At 38.6% G+C, this 19,000-nt stretch overlaps 1 protein-coding gene and 1 long non-coding RNA gene across 4 annotated transcripts in view; one reads left to right on the top strand and one right to left on the bottom strand.

Moving 5' to 3' along the window:
* The window catches only part of KIAA0895 (KIAA0895 ortholog), a 76,603-nt gene that overhangs the window by 13,343 nt on the left and 44,260 nt on the right, over positions 1-19,000 (top strand). For 2 of the 3 annotated variants that reach the window (XM_037837083.1, XM_037837081.1), the window contains exons 1-2: positions 4,480-4,761; positions 17,798-18,492. In XM_037837083.1, coding sequence (XP_037693011.1) covers positions 4,737-4,761; positions 17,798-18,492 — 720 coding nt within the window. In that variant the 5' untranslated portion in view covers positions 4,480-4,736. Of the gene's footprint in view, positions 1-4,479; positions 4,762-17,797; positions 18,493-19,000 lie in introns of those variants that run through there. The other variant, XM_037837084.1, reaches the window with a different exon arrangement.
* On the bottom strand, positions 398-4,318 carry LOC119534586. Its single transcript, XR_005217062.1, has 3 exons — positions 4,033-4,318; positions 3,675-3,883; positions 398-574 (listed from the first exon to the last, which is right to left on the bottom strand). It is a non-coding gene; the product is annotated as an uncharacterized LOC119534586 (long non-coding RNA).

The raw sequence follows: 19,000 nt of genomic DNA, 5'->3' as shown, positions 1-19,000 counted from the left end.
AAGTAAATGAGTAAAAAAATTCCCATCAACAATACATACTATGTCCATCATGTAGCATGTAAAAGGAATATGCAGATTAACATATAAGTAATTAAACAAAATAAAAAAAATAAGCTTTTTACCTATAACATAAAAATCCCAACACACATAAAGAAAATTTTATTACCAACCACCTATTTTCCTTTCATTTTTGTATCTAAAATTAAATGGAAATTATCATTAAAGATTTTCAGAAATCAAAATGATCCACAATATAATGCAGGTGGTGAACATAAAAATTACCATAAAAGTGCAGTGTTTCAGTACGATAATTACAATGGCATCAAGTATCTAAAATACATTTCTTATTTATTTTAGAAAACTTAAGCTTAATAAAACTTTAAAGGAGGATGCATGCTTAAACGTAAACATAATTTATTAAAATCAGTTTTAAATACTTAGCTTGATTTTGCAATCAGTGCTTTAATAATGGAGTAGTAACTGATAAATCAATCCTTTCATCTCAGAAATTAATGGTTGATATAGAAGCAGGTAGAAAGGAAAATTTCTTGGAAACATGGAATTGTTCATTGTTCTGTGGATATATAAAAACAATGCTGTCTCAAAAGCAGCCAAGCATACAGCTGCAGATGCTGTAACCAATGGAAATACTAAGCAGGCGTAGCATGAATCAATAATAACAAAGCAGATGCACAAAGCTTAATGAGGGTGAATAATTGCATAGGCTTGGAACAGTAAAAGTTGCTTGTAACAGTTCCAGTTTTGTAAGACTATTTCAGTGCCTAATAGTACATGAAGAATATCCAATAAGTTTTTGATTAAATTGATGTGCACCTTTATATGGTATTTATCGTTAAATATATTTAGAAATCAAAATGATCCACAAGAAAATATTATTAGAGTGAAAATAAAAATGATTATAAAAGTAAAAAATGAAATAATATTCTATGTGGGCTAACTAGAGTGGTATCAAATTGTTTACTGTTGGAAGTTTAATGAAATATTGATGAGGGAGGTATACCTTAATGTGTATCATTTCCTAACTGGCATTATGTATGTATGCATGTGTGTGTATATATATAATGTGTATATATATATGCATGTGTGTATATATGTACATGTATATTTGTATCTGTATCTATACAATGTATAGGTATTATGTGTCTTAGTGAATTTTAAAAGCCCTGAGCCCAGCACCTTGTATATAAATAAATACCCATGGAATGAATAAAATAATACACATCTCAGTTTCTTGAAAATACAAAAATGGGCCTGCCTTGATCAAGATGGCAGAGTAAGGAGCTTCAGGGCTCCATCCCCTGACAAAATATTTGAACAGCCTGCCAGATTTGGCAGAAACATCTTTCCCAAAGTTCCATAAAACAGTTAAAGGACTGCAGTAACAAGATAAGTGCCGAATCAAGAAAAAGGCTACTTAAAAGCAGTACAATCACTTGGTGCCCTGGCTGGCCCTTCCCCTACCCCTTACTGGCTTAGTGTGGAGCCTACCTGCATTCTAGTACAGATCCTGGTCCCAGTTCTAGAGAAAACAGAGTAGCCCTCAAGCACATACAGGGAGCATGTATGTCTGACCCAATGTGCCTGGTGGTCGCCTGAGGGACTCACTGTACCAGAACTTGCCAAGAGTGAAGAAGGTGGCTCACAGAGCTCTCCTACAGACAACTGTGGGAAAGCAGACAAGTCGTGCTACCTGGGGCAAGGGATTGCTGGTTGTAGGACATACAGTGTAGTGCCCTGGAAGGACCCTGAGGAAACTGTTTCGTAGGGAAGTGGGGACATTTGTATCCGTGTAAATGGGGGAATTCCTAGGGCCACACATGTTTGTCCAAGTCAAGCTGCGTGGACAGAAAGGGTCAGGGAAAGCCTTGTGCTTTGGCCTGAAGCTATTCTCTAAACTCATTGTATAGATAATCCCTGAAGGAGAACATACAGGCAGGTCAATCTGCAAAGACTGAAAAGGTGTTTTCTTTTTTTCCTTCCTTTTTTTCTTTTTTTTTTGGTGAGCTCTTAGCACTCAAGCAACAGCTCTGTCATTACACTAGCAGGATGCAAGCTTAAGGAAGCACCTCAGTGTCTAAATTCCAGTGATAACATTAAAATATCAAAAGGTCCAGGTTTCAATAAAAGGTTACAAACCATACAAAAAATCAGGCAAAGGAGATGATTAAAGCTTTAGAAATCATCAGTGAGGAGGACCAGAATTGGGATAAACCAGACAAAGAGTTTTAAAAAAGTGTCCTAAACATGTTCAAAGAGCTAAAGGAAAACATGAACAAGGAACTAAAGCAAATCAGGAAAATGAAAGATTAACACAAAGAAAATAATAGAGAATGGAAATTATGAAAAAGGAACCAAACTGAGCTGAAGACCTCAGCAACAGAAATTAAAAATTCCATGGAGGGGTTCAACAGCAGACTGGAGCAATTGTTTAACAGCAATTACTTTAAAAAGAAAGCCACAGTAGTAACTGATACATTTATAGCAAAGTTGGAAAGTAGGTTTCAGAGTTTTAGGCATAGAAGGAAACAAACAACATGGTTCATTTACAGCATTCTCCTTAGGACATTTGTTGCAAGAATAACTGCTCATATGAATTTAAAGGATTTATTGATTATTGCTATACCAGGTGCTTTAACCCAAAACAAATTTGTTCTTCATCTACACTCCCATTTAAAATCAGGCAAAATTTTCATTCTATTTTCTTTCAGTCATCGTTGAAAATGCATACTCTTCCTATTATCTATTCATTTATTCACAGATATTTACTGAGTGCCTACTATGTGCCAGGCACTGTTCTAGATGCTGTGAACATAGAAGTGAACAAATAAAAATCACTGCACTTGTGCAAATTTCTTTCTCAGAATGGAGACAGACATATAAGATAGTAAGATATTAAAAAAAAATAGATAATGATAAGTGCTAAGGAAAAAAATAATAAAGCAGAGAATAGGGATAGGATATATGTGAGAGGAGTGGATTTTTAGATAGGGTGGCCAGGAAAGGCCTGAGAGGTGACCTTTGGATAAAGTCCTGAAAGAAGTGAGGAAGTTACTCATGTGGTTATCTGTGAAAAGAACATTACAGACAGGAAGGCTCACAAGCACAAAGGCCTTGAGGTGAGACAATGCCTGGCATGTTCAAGGAAAATCAAGGAAGCCAGTGTACCTGGAGAAGATCGTGGGGAAGAGTGGTGGGAGAGGACATCAAAGAGATGACAAGGAGTCTAGGTCATAAAGGACTTCCCAGGTAAGGAAGTCACTGAAGGGCTTTGAGCAGAGGACTGACATGATCTGACTTTTTAACAAGATCACCCTGGCCACTGAGCTTTGAGAATAGATTAAAGAGGGCAGAGTGGAGCTAGGGAGATCAATATCTATAATCCAGACAAGAGATGGCAATGGCTTGGGTGAGAGTGGTAACAATGGCAAGGCAATGGTGAGAAGTGGCTGGATTCTGGCTATTTTTTGAAGATAGAATTGACAAAATTTTCTGATAGATTAGGATACTTAAATTTCCACTGTTCCCTCCTAACTGATGAAAAAGATACAAATTCTCACAAGTTCTTCATCATTCTCAGAGTATTAAGCTCCTAACATCAACTTTTCTTTTGTTCCTGAGTTTGAAGACAAACCCCCATTATTTCTTCGTCCTACCTCAACCTTGAGGAAGAAAAAACAGAAACGTGACTCTCCGAAGACTGACAGTGCCACAACTCTTATAACCAGCTTCGCATGGACTGTAAGCTTCGTAAGGCTTATTTCATTTCCCTTATGTTCTCAAGGCCTGGCACAGAATCTTGCACACATCAGGCTCTCAAAAATATGTTTGTTGAATGGCACAGTGTCTACATTTTCCACGGATACTGTAAAATATTAAATTTTCACATTCGCTACTGAGAAAATGAATAAACTGAAAATGAACATTCAGCCCCATCAACTGCACAATCGCAAGCTAATTTGTATTTTGATATTGAGGATATTAATATAGTTTATCATGCAACTTTATTCTTACCAACTCAACCTTCCGACTTTCGTCCGACGGTAGGGATGCCCTGAGACAACTAAAGTTGTTTTAAATTTTCCGCATCTTCTAAGTTAACTAAAGGGCGACAGGAAATAAGCTTTGCAGTTCGCAGTTGTCACTGTCATATCACCCCTCTCTTGTGAAGCTACCACCGAGTCAAGCCCCCTCGAAGGACGCACAGACGTCTTTTGAAATCCAATCAGTCAAACAGCCAATATACAACCAGCCCGAAACCCGAACGGGTCCTGGAGCACAGCCCATAAGCCTCCAGGGTGCGGGACTGCGCTGTGCACGCCGGGAGTTGTAGGCGGCCCCTTCTCTTTCTTTCTCCGCGATTCGGCCTGTGTCGCGTGAGCGCCTCAAGCGGCGCCCAGGCCTTGGGAAACGCAGGGCACGCGGGCGGCGGAGAGCGTTTCCTAGCAACAGGGGAACGGCCACGTCACGGCAGCGGGATCTAAGAGCGCTTACCCACTATACGGCCGCTTTCTGCACCTTCTGGCGCTGCGGGTTGGAGGTAACTATCCTAGCCTTTGCCCGCCAGTTCTCGTCCGCCCTTTCCCAACCTAACCTGCCTCAAGTCACAGTGAGCCATCTCCCGCCGCGACCCGCTATTGAGCCCGGCCCGAGGCTAGAGGTGACTCGGCTCTTGGTCCCCGTGTCCACGCAGCCCGCCGTCCGGCCACGGCGGGACGATGCTCGAGTCCATTCGCGTGACCGGTGAGTGCAGGGAAGCACGGACCCTGGGGCTGGCAGAGGGGCGTCGGGATCCCGCCGGGCAGGGGGCGGTCAGCGTCGGCCCGACCCACTCGCGTCAGGTGTGTGGCGGGTCCCCAGCCTCCGCGTGCCAGGGCCGCCCGGGGCCCGAGATACCGGCAGGACGTGGGCTCTGCGCGCGGGGCGCCGACTCAACTCCACGCCGAGGACAGTGCGAGGGGCGCAGGAGGCGCTCGGGAAAACATGCCGAGAGAAGTCAGAACAGAGTCCCTTTTCTTTTTGTCGCTTATTATCAGTAAGCACCTGCTGTGGAATCTAGTGAAGTAAATTATAAGCAGAGAGAGGTTACTGCTTATATAAATGTACAATCTAACTATTGATAAATTATATTTCAGAACGTATTAGGTATATAATGAGGCATTATAATGTACTGGGGTCTCATTTTCTAGAATGTTCAGAAAAATCAGAGCTAAGCAAAGGGACACACCTGAATAGATTGTTATTAAACTATGTGTATTTGTAGGTAGGCTTTTATTTAGAAGTCGGTGAGTACGTTTAGCCCATCTTTAGTATGTCTTATACCAAGCTTGAAACATGGATGTTTTGACCTCAGGGCTTAACGTTTACTTGCCTATTTTATTTTTTAAGTAACTATGTGTATTAGCCATTAAAAAAAAATAACCTACACAATGTTAGAATAATTTCCTAGGCCATTTTGATTCTGTGTGATAACATTTCCTCGTGGCAGTGTTCATGTTAGTCCAGTATCATGACTAAGAACAAAGAGTAGCAACAGAGTAAAGGGAAATGTCTAATTCTTAGACTGTCAAAATAAGGCCAGAACTTCTAACTTTAAGGCATTGCAGTTCCTAATAAACCATCTTTCTGTGAGTTTTTTTTTACTGTTAAACTAAATTCTTTTTCAGTACAAATATGTAACACATAGTCTTAATTTTATACTATTTTATTTCATGTTCAGTGTTATAAAATGAGCTGATTTTGTCCAATCACGACACTGCTGTGATTAATCTCATTGTCATTTATGTTGACAGGAAGCATAGATAGTTACAGGATCTAAGGGGCAACCTAATGGCATTAGATTTTTTAAAAGTGATTTGAAGTAAATGCTACTCTTCCATCTTAAAATACAATGAAGATGTTTAAGTTACTAAAAAATACCATGCCTTCTTTACATTTTTGGAGCTGGGTTTCTCAACCTTGCCACTATTAACAATTTGGACCAGATAACTCTAAATCAGTGAGGGACTGCACTGTGCATTTTAGAATGTTCAGCAGCATCCCTGGCCTCTACCCACTAGATGCCATAAGTACTACCCCAGACATTGCCAAATTGTCCAGGGGTTTGGGGATAGGATGGGCAAAATCACCCCTCATTGAGAACCACTGGTCCTGGAGAAATATATAGTTGGATCTTGTCACAGTGCAGCTTATTAGATAAAGGTTCAGAAATAAACTAGAATGAAATCATTTCCTGAAAGCATAACAATCAATGTAAAGAGAGAATACAATAATAATATTAGTATTAGAAAGTGGGTATTTTGGTCAGCCAGTTGGCAATACATGGCTCTCCTGATAGTTCAATATGCAAAGTTGTAAGTTTGAGGAAGAGTCTTTATAAAATACCAGATACACTCCTCTTGCCCCAAATCCCTTCCCATAATTTAGTGGCAATACATATATCAATTCACCTCCATGCATTGCATACCCCAAGACAGAAAATTTGGCACTGAATTTCTATATTACAATAAAAATTTAAATAGTCATTTGAGACAACTCAGCCCTTAAATTTACAGTTCCTTTAAACTAACTGACCCAGGTCATTATTCAAAATATTTTCTCCCTTTTAGATAGTACTGGACAAATTAAAATGATAATTCTACAGCCTACACCAAGCATTTCACTGAAATATCAGAAAGCCCAACTTGTAAAGCTGGAAACTATGAAGAGAGTTAAGCTGAAAACATCATCATAAACTGCCCTAACCCCTTCTTACCTCACTGTTATATTGATAGCTAAGAAGCTCATGTTCTTCTGATTAGCACTGACAGAAATATGTTCATTGTTTTCAGCTATGAAATAGCTATTAATACAGAACTGGTGGTTTTATACTTTAGCATTGAAGCAATTATATGCTTCCGTAATCATTTCTTTATAATATCTTACTTACTTTGGATTTATTTGTCACAATTTAGTATAATCTGAATATAATGTCCTGGTGAATCAGTTGATTGGAGGAGGAAAATGAAATAAGATGTGTATGCTATATATGTTGTTTGAAAATGAAACAAACTAGAAAATGTCTTTCTGCCTTTTCATAGCCTTTTAAAGAAGATCATTTACTATAATAAAGGCAGTGAAATGTTGGTTCTAAAACAAAGAGATGATTACTTTATGTTAATATTAACTTTATTTTGGAAATCCAGATTTCATTATTCTAAATATTTTCCTATTTATATTATTCCATGGAGTGTTTCTGTGAAGTTGAATAATAGTTGACACAGGCTGCTTAGCTTAGGCCAGTACTGTTCTTAGTACCTTACACATTATTAATTCTTTTAAGCCTCACAACAGTACTGTGAGGTATGTAGTATTATTATCCCATTTTAAAGATAAGGAAACCATAGCACAAAGAAGTTAAGTAACTTGGTCAGGATCACAGCTACTAATAAACAGAGCCAAAGTTCAAACCCGAGAAGCTCCATTCCAAAGTCCATGTTCTCAGCCTCTCAACCAGGAATGTGTAGTGGTGGGGAAAATCAGTATACTGTTAAAATGATTATAGGCTGATTAAGCCAGGAAATTCAACATCAAGATCTCATTTTTATTTAGTCACAAGCAAGTCTGTAATCTTTGTCTGAGACAACCAAATTTTTACTTGAATATGAAATTGCTGCTTTCAAAATAGAAAAGAAGACATCCATCTCATTCACCGAGCAACAAAATGCTGTGAAAGGCATAAATAATACAAGATTATGTTAATTTATGGTTTCTTACCAGCTGTATTTTGTATGTAATTAAGAAGTAATTAATATGGAACTGAAGTTCTAGTGTAACAAAAGTGAATGTTTAAAAATACTGGAAACAAAAATCTTCATAAGGCATGTGCTTGACAATAAAGGATGAAATACCTAGACACATAACTTCTGTTTGGCCTACAGGAGTAGGCACCTGCCATTATAATTTGTCTTCACCATCACTAATTGTTTCATTTGTTTAAGCCTCCCTGAGATGATTTTTTCCCTCAGGCTTTAGGCTTCCAAGTCCTCTACTCTTTCTTTCAAATATTCTCTTCCCTTGGCCATCTTTCTGGCCAGTCTTTCAGAAAGTTTCACTTTCTGGCCATAAGTGAACAAAAACACACACAGATGTCTGCTGAAGTGGAGCTTGTAACTTCAGTGTTGAGCAGACCATCATCAGTAGACTTATACAAACAAATGTAAAACTGCAACCATGACAGGTGCTTTGAAGAAGAGGTATAAGGTGTTATGAGGGGATGAAATGAGGGGAGATCACAGAAGAAGTGACATTTGAGCTGAAGGAAGAGTAAGAATTAATCCAACAAAGAGGGGGATGGAAGGTCTCTCAAACATAGGGAAGAGCATGTGAAGAGGTGTGTGACTACAGAGAGAATATTGAGTATGATGGATTGACCAAATGAAGAGAAGCTAGCATGGGAAGGGTGAGGGGGAGCATTGTGCAAGATGAGGCTAGAGAAGCAAAGAGTGACCTGACCATGCTTGACCCCAGATGCCATGGTTAGTTTTGTCTTCATTTTGGGTGGAAAGCCATGGGAAATTTGTTTACTGGGATGTTCACTGTCATTTTAGATGGTATTTAATGCTGTTTCTTTTGCCACCCTTTGCTGGCATTCTAGAATCCCCTATGTATTTTTAATCATACAAAATAAATAAATAAATGGAAACAGTTTCTGACAAAAAAGACAAACAGTAGTCACATGTAAGAATCATTGTTGCCAACAGAGTAATACTGAAGTGCTCCTAACTAGTACTGTGAAATTTTTTTAAGAATCCTGAACTATGGTTGAGTTTCTCAATTCCTGCATGACATTAGCAGTGACTTCATCTCTTTCTCACTTGCAGCTGATAAACTACATTGGGGCTGTTGAATTTAAAGATATTATAATTAATAAAGGATCTATTATAATGCAAAGTGTTAGGGTGTTAAATATATTATTAAAGATACTGATTTTTGATGTACCATTTTAAAAATTAAGGTGTAGAGGGAGAAACTAGGATGGCGGCTAGGTGAGACAGGGCAAAGGAACACCTCCATGAAAAACACTAGATAAGGACCAGAGAGTGACCCAGAATACTGGTTACAGCGTGTGCCAGTTTGAATGTATTATGTCCCCCAGAAAAAGCCATATTCTTTGATGCAATCTTGTGGGGCAGACATAATAGTGGGGATTAAGTTGGAACGTTTGGATTAGGTTGTTTGCATGGAGATGCGCCCCACCCAACTGTGGACGATAACTGATGGGATATTTCCGTGGAGGCATGGCCCCACCCATTCGGGGTGGGCCTTGATCAGTGGAGCCATATAAATGAACTGGTTCAAGGAGAGGAAACTCAGTGCAGCTGTGAATGACATTTTGAAGAGGAGCAAGCTTGCTAGAGAGGAATGTCCTGGGAGAAAGCCATTTTGAAACCAGAACTTTGGAGCAGACACCAGCCACGTGCCTTCCCAGCTAACAGAGGTTTTCTGGACGCCATTGGCCATCCTCCAGTGAAGGTACCCGATTACTGATATGTTACCTTGGACACTTTATGGCCTTAAGACTGTAACTGTTTAGCCAAATAAACCCCCTTTTTATAAAAGCCAATCCATCTCTGGTGTTTTGCATTCTGCAGCATTAGCAAACTAGAACACAGCGATGCGCCAGCTGGATGAGATCTGCTAGTTCCCAGGGGCTGTATACTTGGTGAAACTGGGAGTCTGCATTTTGAAACGAGTGAGTAAGCTGGCTGGAAGTCCCGCAGCCGCACGGCAATCTGGGGAAGCCAGGGTTTGGTGTCTGGAGACCGATGGGCTCTTTTTTTTAAAAAAAAAAGAGGTGGGGGGGAACCCAGGAGCGGCTGCAGCTGCGATTGTGGGAACCACGCAGTAAAACACAGCAAGAGGGGACTGGGCCAGCCTCTCGGTGTCTGGCCTGGAAGATAGCCCGCTGCAGATACCCTTGGGGCCTGGGGAACGGAGGGGAGAGCCGGAAGCAGAAAGAAACCCCGGAGCTAGCAGCTGGCCCCCCAGAGGGCTGGATAAACTCCTGCCTGGGGCCTTGCCCACAGCCCAGAGCCCTGCCAGTTGTCCTGGAGCTGGGAAGGAGGAACTGTGTGAGGAGGGGGGTGCTGAAACGCCCCGTTCGGCCATTTTTGCATCAGGCTGAAAGCGCTCCAGCATGGCCCGGCGGCCCGGGGCTTCCCTTGAGGGACGGCACGCATTGGTGACGTAGCACAGCATTCCCTCGGCTGAGCTCCTGGAGGATCGCGGCTGGGCGGGGGGACCCGCTCGGAGAACCGAGGGACGCTAAGCCAAATCTGGTGGTTTGTGGGACAGTGAGAGAGAGGGGCTGGGGCTGAAATGAAATGAAGGCTTGGACTCTTGCAGCGGCCTTGAATCTCCAGGAACCGGGGGGTTTTGAATATTGAGGCTGTCCTTCCTCCCTGGCCACCCGTACAAGCGCCCCGCATTCAGGGCAGACGGCTCCAGCAACACACCCAGGCTGAGTTTTCCGGCTGGACCCCACAAGAATCATTTCCCCACACACCGCGGGGACAAGGTGGAGAACTGACTTGAGAGGTATAGGTGACTCACAGACGCCATCTGCTGTTTAGTTAGAGAAAGTGTACGTCACCAAACTGTGTTTCTGAAAAATTAGATAGGTTTTCTTTTTTTTTTTACAACTTGAAAGAACCCTGTTGAGCAGAGCAAATGCCAAGAGGCCAAAAACAAAAGAAAATCTCAATGCATATGATAAAACCAGACAATATGGAGAATCCAACTCCAAACACACAAATTAAGTTATCAGAAGAGACAACGTACCTCGCAGAATTAATCAAAGAACTACAATCTAGGAACGAAAACATGGCAAAGGATTTAAAGGACATCAAGAAGACCATGGCCCAGGATATAAGTGACATAAAGAAGACCCTAGAAGAGCATAAAGAAGACATTGCAAGAGTTAATTAAAAAGTAGAAGATCTTATGGAAATAAAAGAAACTGTTGGCCAAATTAAAAAGACTCTGGATAGTCACAATACAAGACTAGAGGAAGTTGAACAACATCTCAGTGTCCTAGAAGTCCACAGAACAGTAAATGAAAGAACAAAAGAAAGAATGGAGAAAAAAATTGAAAAAATCAAAATGGATCTCAGGGATATGACAGATAAAATAAAACGTCCAAACTTAAGACTCATTGGTGTCCCAGAAGGGGAAGAGAAGGGTAAAGGTCTAGAAAGAGTATTCAAAGAAATTGTTGGGGAAAACTTCCCCAACCTTCTACACGATATAAATACACAAAGCTAAATGCCCAGTGAACTCCAAATAGAATAAATCCAAATAAACCCACTCTGAGACATATTCTGATTAGACTTTCAAATACCGAAGAGGAGGAGCAACTTCTGAAAGCAGCAAGAGAAAAGCAATTCACCACATACAAAGGAAACAACATAAGACTAAGTTGTGACTACTCAGCAGCCACCATGGAGGCGAGAAGGCAGTGGCATGACATATTTAAAATTCTGAGAGAGAAAAATTTCCAACCAAGAATACTTTATCCAGCAAAACTCTCCTTCAAATTCGAGGGAGAGCTTAAATTTTTCACAGACAAACAAATGCTGAGAGACTTTGCCAATAAAAGACCTGCCCTACTTCAGATTCTACAGGGAGCCCTACCAACAGAGAAACAACAGAAAGGAGAAAGAGATATAGAGAATTTTAACAGACATATATAGTACCTTACATCCCAAAGCACCAGGACACTCATTTTTCTCTAGTGATCACGGATCTTTCTCTAGAAGGGACCATAAGCTGGGACATAAAACAAGCCTCAAGAAATTAAAAAAAAAAAAAAAAAAAAAATTGAATATATCAAGGCGCATTCTCCAACCACAATGGAATACAAATAGAAGTCAATAATTTTTGAACTGTAACTTCACTATTTACTTCCTACATGATATAAATTACACAAACTCTAATGACAAATCAGTGGTTTTGAACTCAATGTAAAAGATGTAATTTTAGACAACTATATAAAGGTGGGGGAATGGAGGAGTATAGGGACATAGTTTATATGTCCTATTGAAGTGAAGGTGGTATCAAAGAAAAACAAGATTGATATGGATTTAAGAGGTTAATTTTAACCCCCACAGCAAACACAAAGAAATTATCAGATAATATAACCGTAGAGGTGAAATGTAGAGTTTGGGTTAAGAGAAATGGGAAAAGGGGCAATGGGGAGTTAAGAAATGAGTGTGGAGTTGCTGTTTGAGGTGAAGGGAAATTTCTAGTAATGGATGGTGGAAAGAGCATTACAACATTCTAAATGTGATTAATCCCACTAATGGAAGGCTAGGGAAGGGGTGGAATGGGAAGATTTAGGCTATATATATGTTTCCACAACTGAAAAAAAAAAAAAGACAGTCTAAATAGATGATGATTGAATGCCAAGGATGAACTTGGATGGGATTGGAGGATAGAGGACAGGTGGCTCAAAGGGTCACAGTTGAGACATAAGGTAAAGGAAATATAGAATGTAAGCTTTGTATCATTGTTGAATCTCTTGTACTTCGTAGCTGCGCTTAATGGGATTGCATAAAAGAATGTTCTTGTTCATGGGAAGTGTATACGTGAATTATAGTGTATGTTCAAGGATGTGTGCAGCTAGCTCTCGTATGTTCAGAAGACAGAACAATAGATGATGGATGATAGATAGGGAGGGAGGGAGGGAAAGAAATAGCGATGTGACAGAATGTTAAAGTTGGTGGATTGAGCTATCGGGAGTGGGGTCAGGGTATGATGGAATTCTTTGTATGGGGTTAGTATTGTTTTTGCAACTGTTCCTATAACTTTGAATTTATTTCAAAATAAAAAAAAATATGCACATCTACAGAATTGGGAAAAAAAAGTAAGGTGTAACATATATATAGTAAAGTGCATGTCTGAAATGTGCAGCCTAATGAATTTCACCATATGTAGCTATTGCCCAGAACAAGATATAGATATAGAACATTTCCAGCACCAAGTAAGCTCCCTGGTAACCTTTCCCAGATAAAAGCCCTCTCCCCCAATGGAGGACTTCAAATACAATAGATTCATTTTGCCTGTTTTGAACTGCATATAAATGGAATTATACAGTATATACTCATGATGATGTGGCTTCGTTTGCTCAACATTATATCTATGAATGTCATCCATATTGATGAGTAACCTCAGTTTGTTCTTTTTCATTTCTGTATTGTATTCTTTGCCACAATTTATTCATCCATTCTACTGCTGATGGATATTATATCATTTGAGTTTTAAGAATAAAGTACTTGATAAAATTTAAGTGTTTTATCTTGTTCAGGATTTACTTTTTTTGTTTTGTTTTGCTTTTTCTTCTGTTTGAAATTAAGCAGCCTATAATTTTGTGTTCTAAAATTATCCTAGGTTCTCAGGTGTCATAAGTATTAATGAACCATATGAAACTGCCACTTTGTAGGTCAAAATTGATTGAAAAGTATTTTCTATCAGGCTTTATTTCTGGTTATCTAACCTTCCTTTCAGCCAGAAGCCTTGTAATTACTGTAAAACCTGACTTGTTTACAGTTGTGAAACACTAAAAGTTTAGTGAGCAGTGTTTTCCTCCCACTTTTTAAGATGAAGAATGTGAGGGACCAAGGGGTTTAGTGACTTGGCTGATATTACAGAGAGGTCATTGAAAGCATGGGGAATGGAAGCCAGGAATCCTGGTATCCTTTTCTCCTGTTCTAGATACATATTAAACTATCATTGTGTTGGTAATTTCAGTATATTCACCTCTTTGTGAATATACTGTCAATTTTAATGTAGTAATATTATTTCCCTTTTCTCTCTCAAAATGAGTAATCAGGTTAGGGGTAATGATTTCTTTGATCATCTTAAATTATTGTTTGTTCATTCCAAGGTTTTAGTGAATAAAATTGCTGATGGCTAAAATGCTCTAATGCTATGTTACATAGTGACTACCTTTAATATGAGAAATATTATTTTTAGTTACTTTACTGATTTTCAGGGTGTGGGGAATGACTTATACTTCCCTCAAAGAAATGTGCTTATAGTTTTTAAACGGTTTAATTTTTCAGGAAACAGGAGCTAGAGGAATAGAATGTTCTTTAATAAATTCTGTGGACAACTGAAATTCTTTTTATTAGCCTTTTATGATGTTGTTATGAATGTTCAAAAGTTATTTTTTCATAAGATAAACAATAGTATTTAAAATTACAACAGCAGTATTTTTAGGTTCTCTAATGCATTTTAATACAACTGAAATATGATTAGAGTGACTGTGAGACATTTATATCCATCTTGTACATATTGTTTGAAGGACCACATGCCCCACTTTCATGAACTTCACGGGATGCCCAGCATTTGGCAGTATTGGTGTTTATTAAATAATACCCCGTTGGCACTCCCATAACTTTACTCAGCAGCAAGTGGAGCTTAAAAAGGACTGATAATAAGCGTCCCAAGTAGATAATTATCAAGTGAACTGAAATGATGCAACTCCTGGGGGCAAAGGGGTTCTGTCATGCCCACAGTCACCCCTCCACCCCTCTTCCACCCTCCACTCCTCCCTGAGTGTTTTGGCAGATGGTTTAGGCCTTTCTTTCTTTTTTTTTTTTTTTTTAGTATCTTAATGTGTGTATAGGTTGTTTGAGATGTTATGAATTTGGAGGTCACTGATGCTTTATGACAAAACAAAAGAACTCTACGAACTCAGCTTTATTTACTGAGTCTTGGAAACCAAAGAAAGCATTTTTACGTTGATTGTTCATTTTTTAAAAATCAGCACAACATACATGTAATGAACCATCAAAAGAGGAATTCTTCAGAGTAGTTTTATTCATTGATTTTAATTCAGTGTAACTTTTTCCATTTTTATTTTGAAGATCAAATGAAAAAATAACCCAATTACCTCCCTTTACCTTCCTGGCTGCACCTAGTCCTTATCCAGCTCCTCTAGCTTTATGATATCCTTTTTCTTATCTCAGTGCTCTTGTTCTTTCCCTTTCAGTGTGTATTTCAGTCTTTCTTTCATTATCACCTCTCCTCTCCAAAGCATGTGGTATCCTTTTAGGGAAACTGACATTGTTTGTGAACATTCTGGCTACAGACTCTTGTCCTGGTGTTCCTTAGCCCATGTTTGTCCAGCCTGCCCAGTTTTGACTATCAGTTTACAACACTTAAGTCAGAAACCCCTGAGGAAATGGGCCTCACTAGCTAGTGATAGTAGTTTTATTTATCCTGTTTATTTTCGGCTGATTGAGTCTTTAACATTTATGGAGTGATTTATTTGTGCAACCACTGTCCTCATGACCCTATGCTAATATAGCTCCTAACTCTAAACTTGTAAATATAGTAGACATTTTCTTTTCATACTTTTAGGTTATCTTTAATGTTCTGTGTAGTCACCAAAATAAATATTTCACATGTTAGTCTAGAAAATATAATTAAAAGGACTTTTAAGTACATTACATGTTTGAATTGTCTGTTTTCATTACTTTTGACCTGGTACTGTTTCTTCACCCTAAACCCTATGATCTGTGGGCTTTAAAAACTAACATTTAGAGTTTCTCTACCTGGCAGTATTGACATTTTGGGACAGATATTTCTTTGTTGTTGGGGCTGTCCTGTGCATTGAAGGATGTTTAGCATCATTTCTGGCCCCTACCTACTAGATGCCAGGAGCATAATAGTCTCCCCCACCCCCAGCCATGACAACCAAAAGTATCTCCAGGCATTACCAAATGGCCCCTGGGGGGCAAAATCACCTCCGGTTGAGTTTAGGATTGTCCCTGTTATATTTCCACTTCTTCAGTGAGCTCCTCATAGAAATACAGAATGGTCCCAGAACTACAAATAACCTGTTTATCTGGAATGATTGGAGAATGGCATGCTTAGAGTCACATATTCCTTCATTTATTCACTCAGTGAATATATATTGAATGACTTCCAGATAACATGCTAGATGTTGGGAAGATGGAGATGAATAAAACATGGTTCCGGTGCCTATCTTAGTACTTCAGTTATTCATGTTACCATGTATTACTGGGATGTCATGTCCTATTACTGAAGAAGAAAAGTTACATTGCTGTGCATGTGGCCGACTTAATACTGAGTGTTCACTGATAACTGAGTGACCATATATATGGAATGAGCATGGACTCTGTAATCAGACACACCAGCATTCAAATCACAGTTTACTGCTTATTACTTTCTTGTCATATAACCCTGGGCAAATGAGTGAACATCTCTGAGGCTTAAGTGATAAAATGTACAGTTCTTGGTAACATCCCAAACTTGTATAAATGTGTCAGCAATTAGTGACTGCTATTACTAATTTTTAAAGTTATTACTGCTTATTTTAGAAAAGATCCCTGAATGTCTAATTTTAAATGAATGAATGACAGATGTATGTGGATGAACAGTTTTCAAAGAATTAAATAAAATGTCTCTTTCTTGGCAAGGCAGGCAGCTGTCCAGGTCATCTAGTATTGAAATTGCCTCTACGGTATAAGCCAGAGGTTGAGGGCTACAGGCATAAGGCTCCATGAGCCTTAAAAAAGAGAACTAGTTGGGAGAATCATAATGTCACAATTGCAGAAAGGATTTAGAAAAGGTTTACAGGCTGAATAGGTCAGAGTTCAGATTTGTAGACAGGACTTGTGCTAAACTTTTGTTCAGATGAACAGGATTTAAGACAAACTTACCTTGTCAGTTTAGAATGGAGTCTGAATGCTCTTAAACCTGTACCTGAAATCTCATCTGTTTCTCTTCACATTGCTCACTTCCTCCTTTGAACTCTAGATTATTCTTTGGTTTTTCACATTTGATCATATACTACTTGGTATTATTATTTAGGAGGAATGAATGCCTTGTCTTCAGAATCAGATTAGAAGCAGATGCTTCTCAGAGCCATGGGCCTAATTTATAGTATTCTGTATATTTGCTGAATGAATGCACTGCAGCACAATTTTAAAGCAGTGCATGCATAACGGTATCATGTGATTCTTACCTGTTTATAGCAATTGCAAGATCTAAAGGCAAAAGTGACTTTTCCTTCACTTGCCATTTAGTACAATGATATCTGTATAACAGCAGTGAAAATTTATTATTCAAACTTGTCAAGACAAAAAAAATCTCATTTTTCTTTACTCTTAACCTGTAGCTTATAATTATCAAGAAAATTAATCAACTATTACTACTGACAGTACTGACATATGCTTGTGTATACACGTCATCTATATGATCATAAAAATGGTTTTTGAGATACAATAGAAAGGCAGTGTTTGTTGTCCTTTTACTGATGGCTACATTTATGGATAGTGTCAAATTTCAAGATTGTATTCGCTATGAAAGTGCCTTGGATTTTTACTTTCATATTAACAATATTTAAAAAAAATATCCTTTCTATGAAATTCACATTCTTTAATAGATCTGATTACTCAAATTATTTATGTATATATGAATGTGTTTGTGTATTATATCACATCTTTATTAGACTTTGGTCATCTAAATGGTTTGAAGCTGAGGACTTTTCTAGATAATGTAGCATATATACGCTCATACCAGAGAAGAGACAGCATCTAGTATGAACAAAGTCTAGTAGTATATCCATTAATATTTAAAATGTCTTTTCTATAGATTGTTGCAAAATGATGAATTTTACAGAATCTTCAGAATGCTTTTCTTATAATAAACAATTTGCTTCATCTGGTATCTTTATTTCTTTTGTTTTGATTTTGTTTTATTAATGCAGAAAAGCTTCACTGGCCTGAGCAAGAATTTGCTAAGAAGTCTGTTCTAAATGCAGAAGATTCACTGGTCATTGGCAACAAAAGAGGCATTCCACATTTATCCCCTGGAATACTAAAGGACATTTTCACAACTGGAACCAGTAGTTACAATGTCCTACTACAGAGCAAAGAGGAGAAAAAGCATCATTCACAAAAACAGTCTTCCTCAACCTACTACAAAAGATCTAGGAAGCCCATCAAATCTCCTAGCTCTTGTCATAGTAGAGATCTTCGCAAGATGAAAGTCCCGGTACCTGTGATGAGCAGTGGTAGTTGGTACTGCCTAGAAAGGCAGCCTGCTGTTTTTGTCACTAGTTCAATGTCAAGTTCTGTAAAGTTTACACATGATATCTCTGTTACAGGGAATAGCATAATACTGCCACCTAAACCCAAAAGCAAGGTCAAGCGACGTCATTTCTCCACCCTGCCAAGGCCAAAGCAGCAGCCTCAGCTGTCCAGAAGTTTTGAAAAAGGAGATGACTTTTCTGGAAAGAAATTTTGTATATTGACTGCTATAAAGCCCACCAACCTGGAGAAAGAAAAACTGAGATTCTTCAAGTCTGACTATGCCTACAATCCTCAATTTGAATATGCTAACCCTACTCTGCCAAGCGTGTTAGCCAAGCACAGCCACGCATCTGACCGATTTCTTAAGCAGGTAAATGCCACTTCAGTAGTGGTTTTTCACTTTTATGTAGCTAAAACAACTCTTTGTGATCTTGTAAGAAAAAAAAGACATTTCATTTTAAAATATTCTAATTTTTTAGATGTTATAGTTAACTCCCTTTCAGAACATGCAGATAAGTGATAAGAAATCGCCAGGTGAGTGACATAGCCTGTATATAAATCCTTTGCATTCATCATAATCTATAAAGAATCTATTATATAGCAACTTTGTTAGGAAAAAAAACAGATTCTGGTTCCATGCTTTCATTTGGGAGTTAACAAATGTGAGACCTATTAGCACACCCACAGACAACTGTTGTGTGGCTCACACTATGTTTTTGTTTTCTAACTGGTTTTAAATACCTCAGATAGCATGTACAACTCTCTTTCTCCCTATTATATTACATTCCCAGCTTTAGAGGCCCTTGTAGGCATTTTTGGGACCTCGGCTTGATTCTTGCCCTTGAACTCGTCAATCATAAATAAATATTTAAGGAGTC

This window comes from Choloepus didactylus, chromosome 5 (assembly GCF_015220235.1).
Source record: "Choloepus didactylus isolate mChoDid1 chromosome 5, mChoDid1.pri, whole genome shotgun sequence".
Lineage (NCBI taxonomy): Eukaryota > Metazoa > Chordata > Mammalia > Pilosa > Megalonychidae > Choloepus > Choloepus didactylus.
Note: the sequence above shows the minus strand (reverse complement) of the source record. Positions and strands in the feature narration are given on the sequence as shown.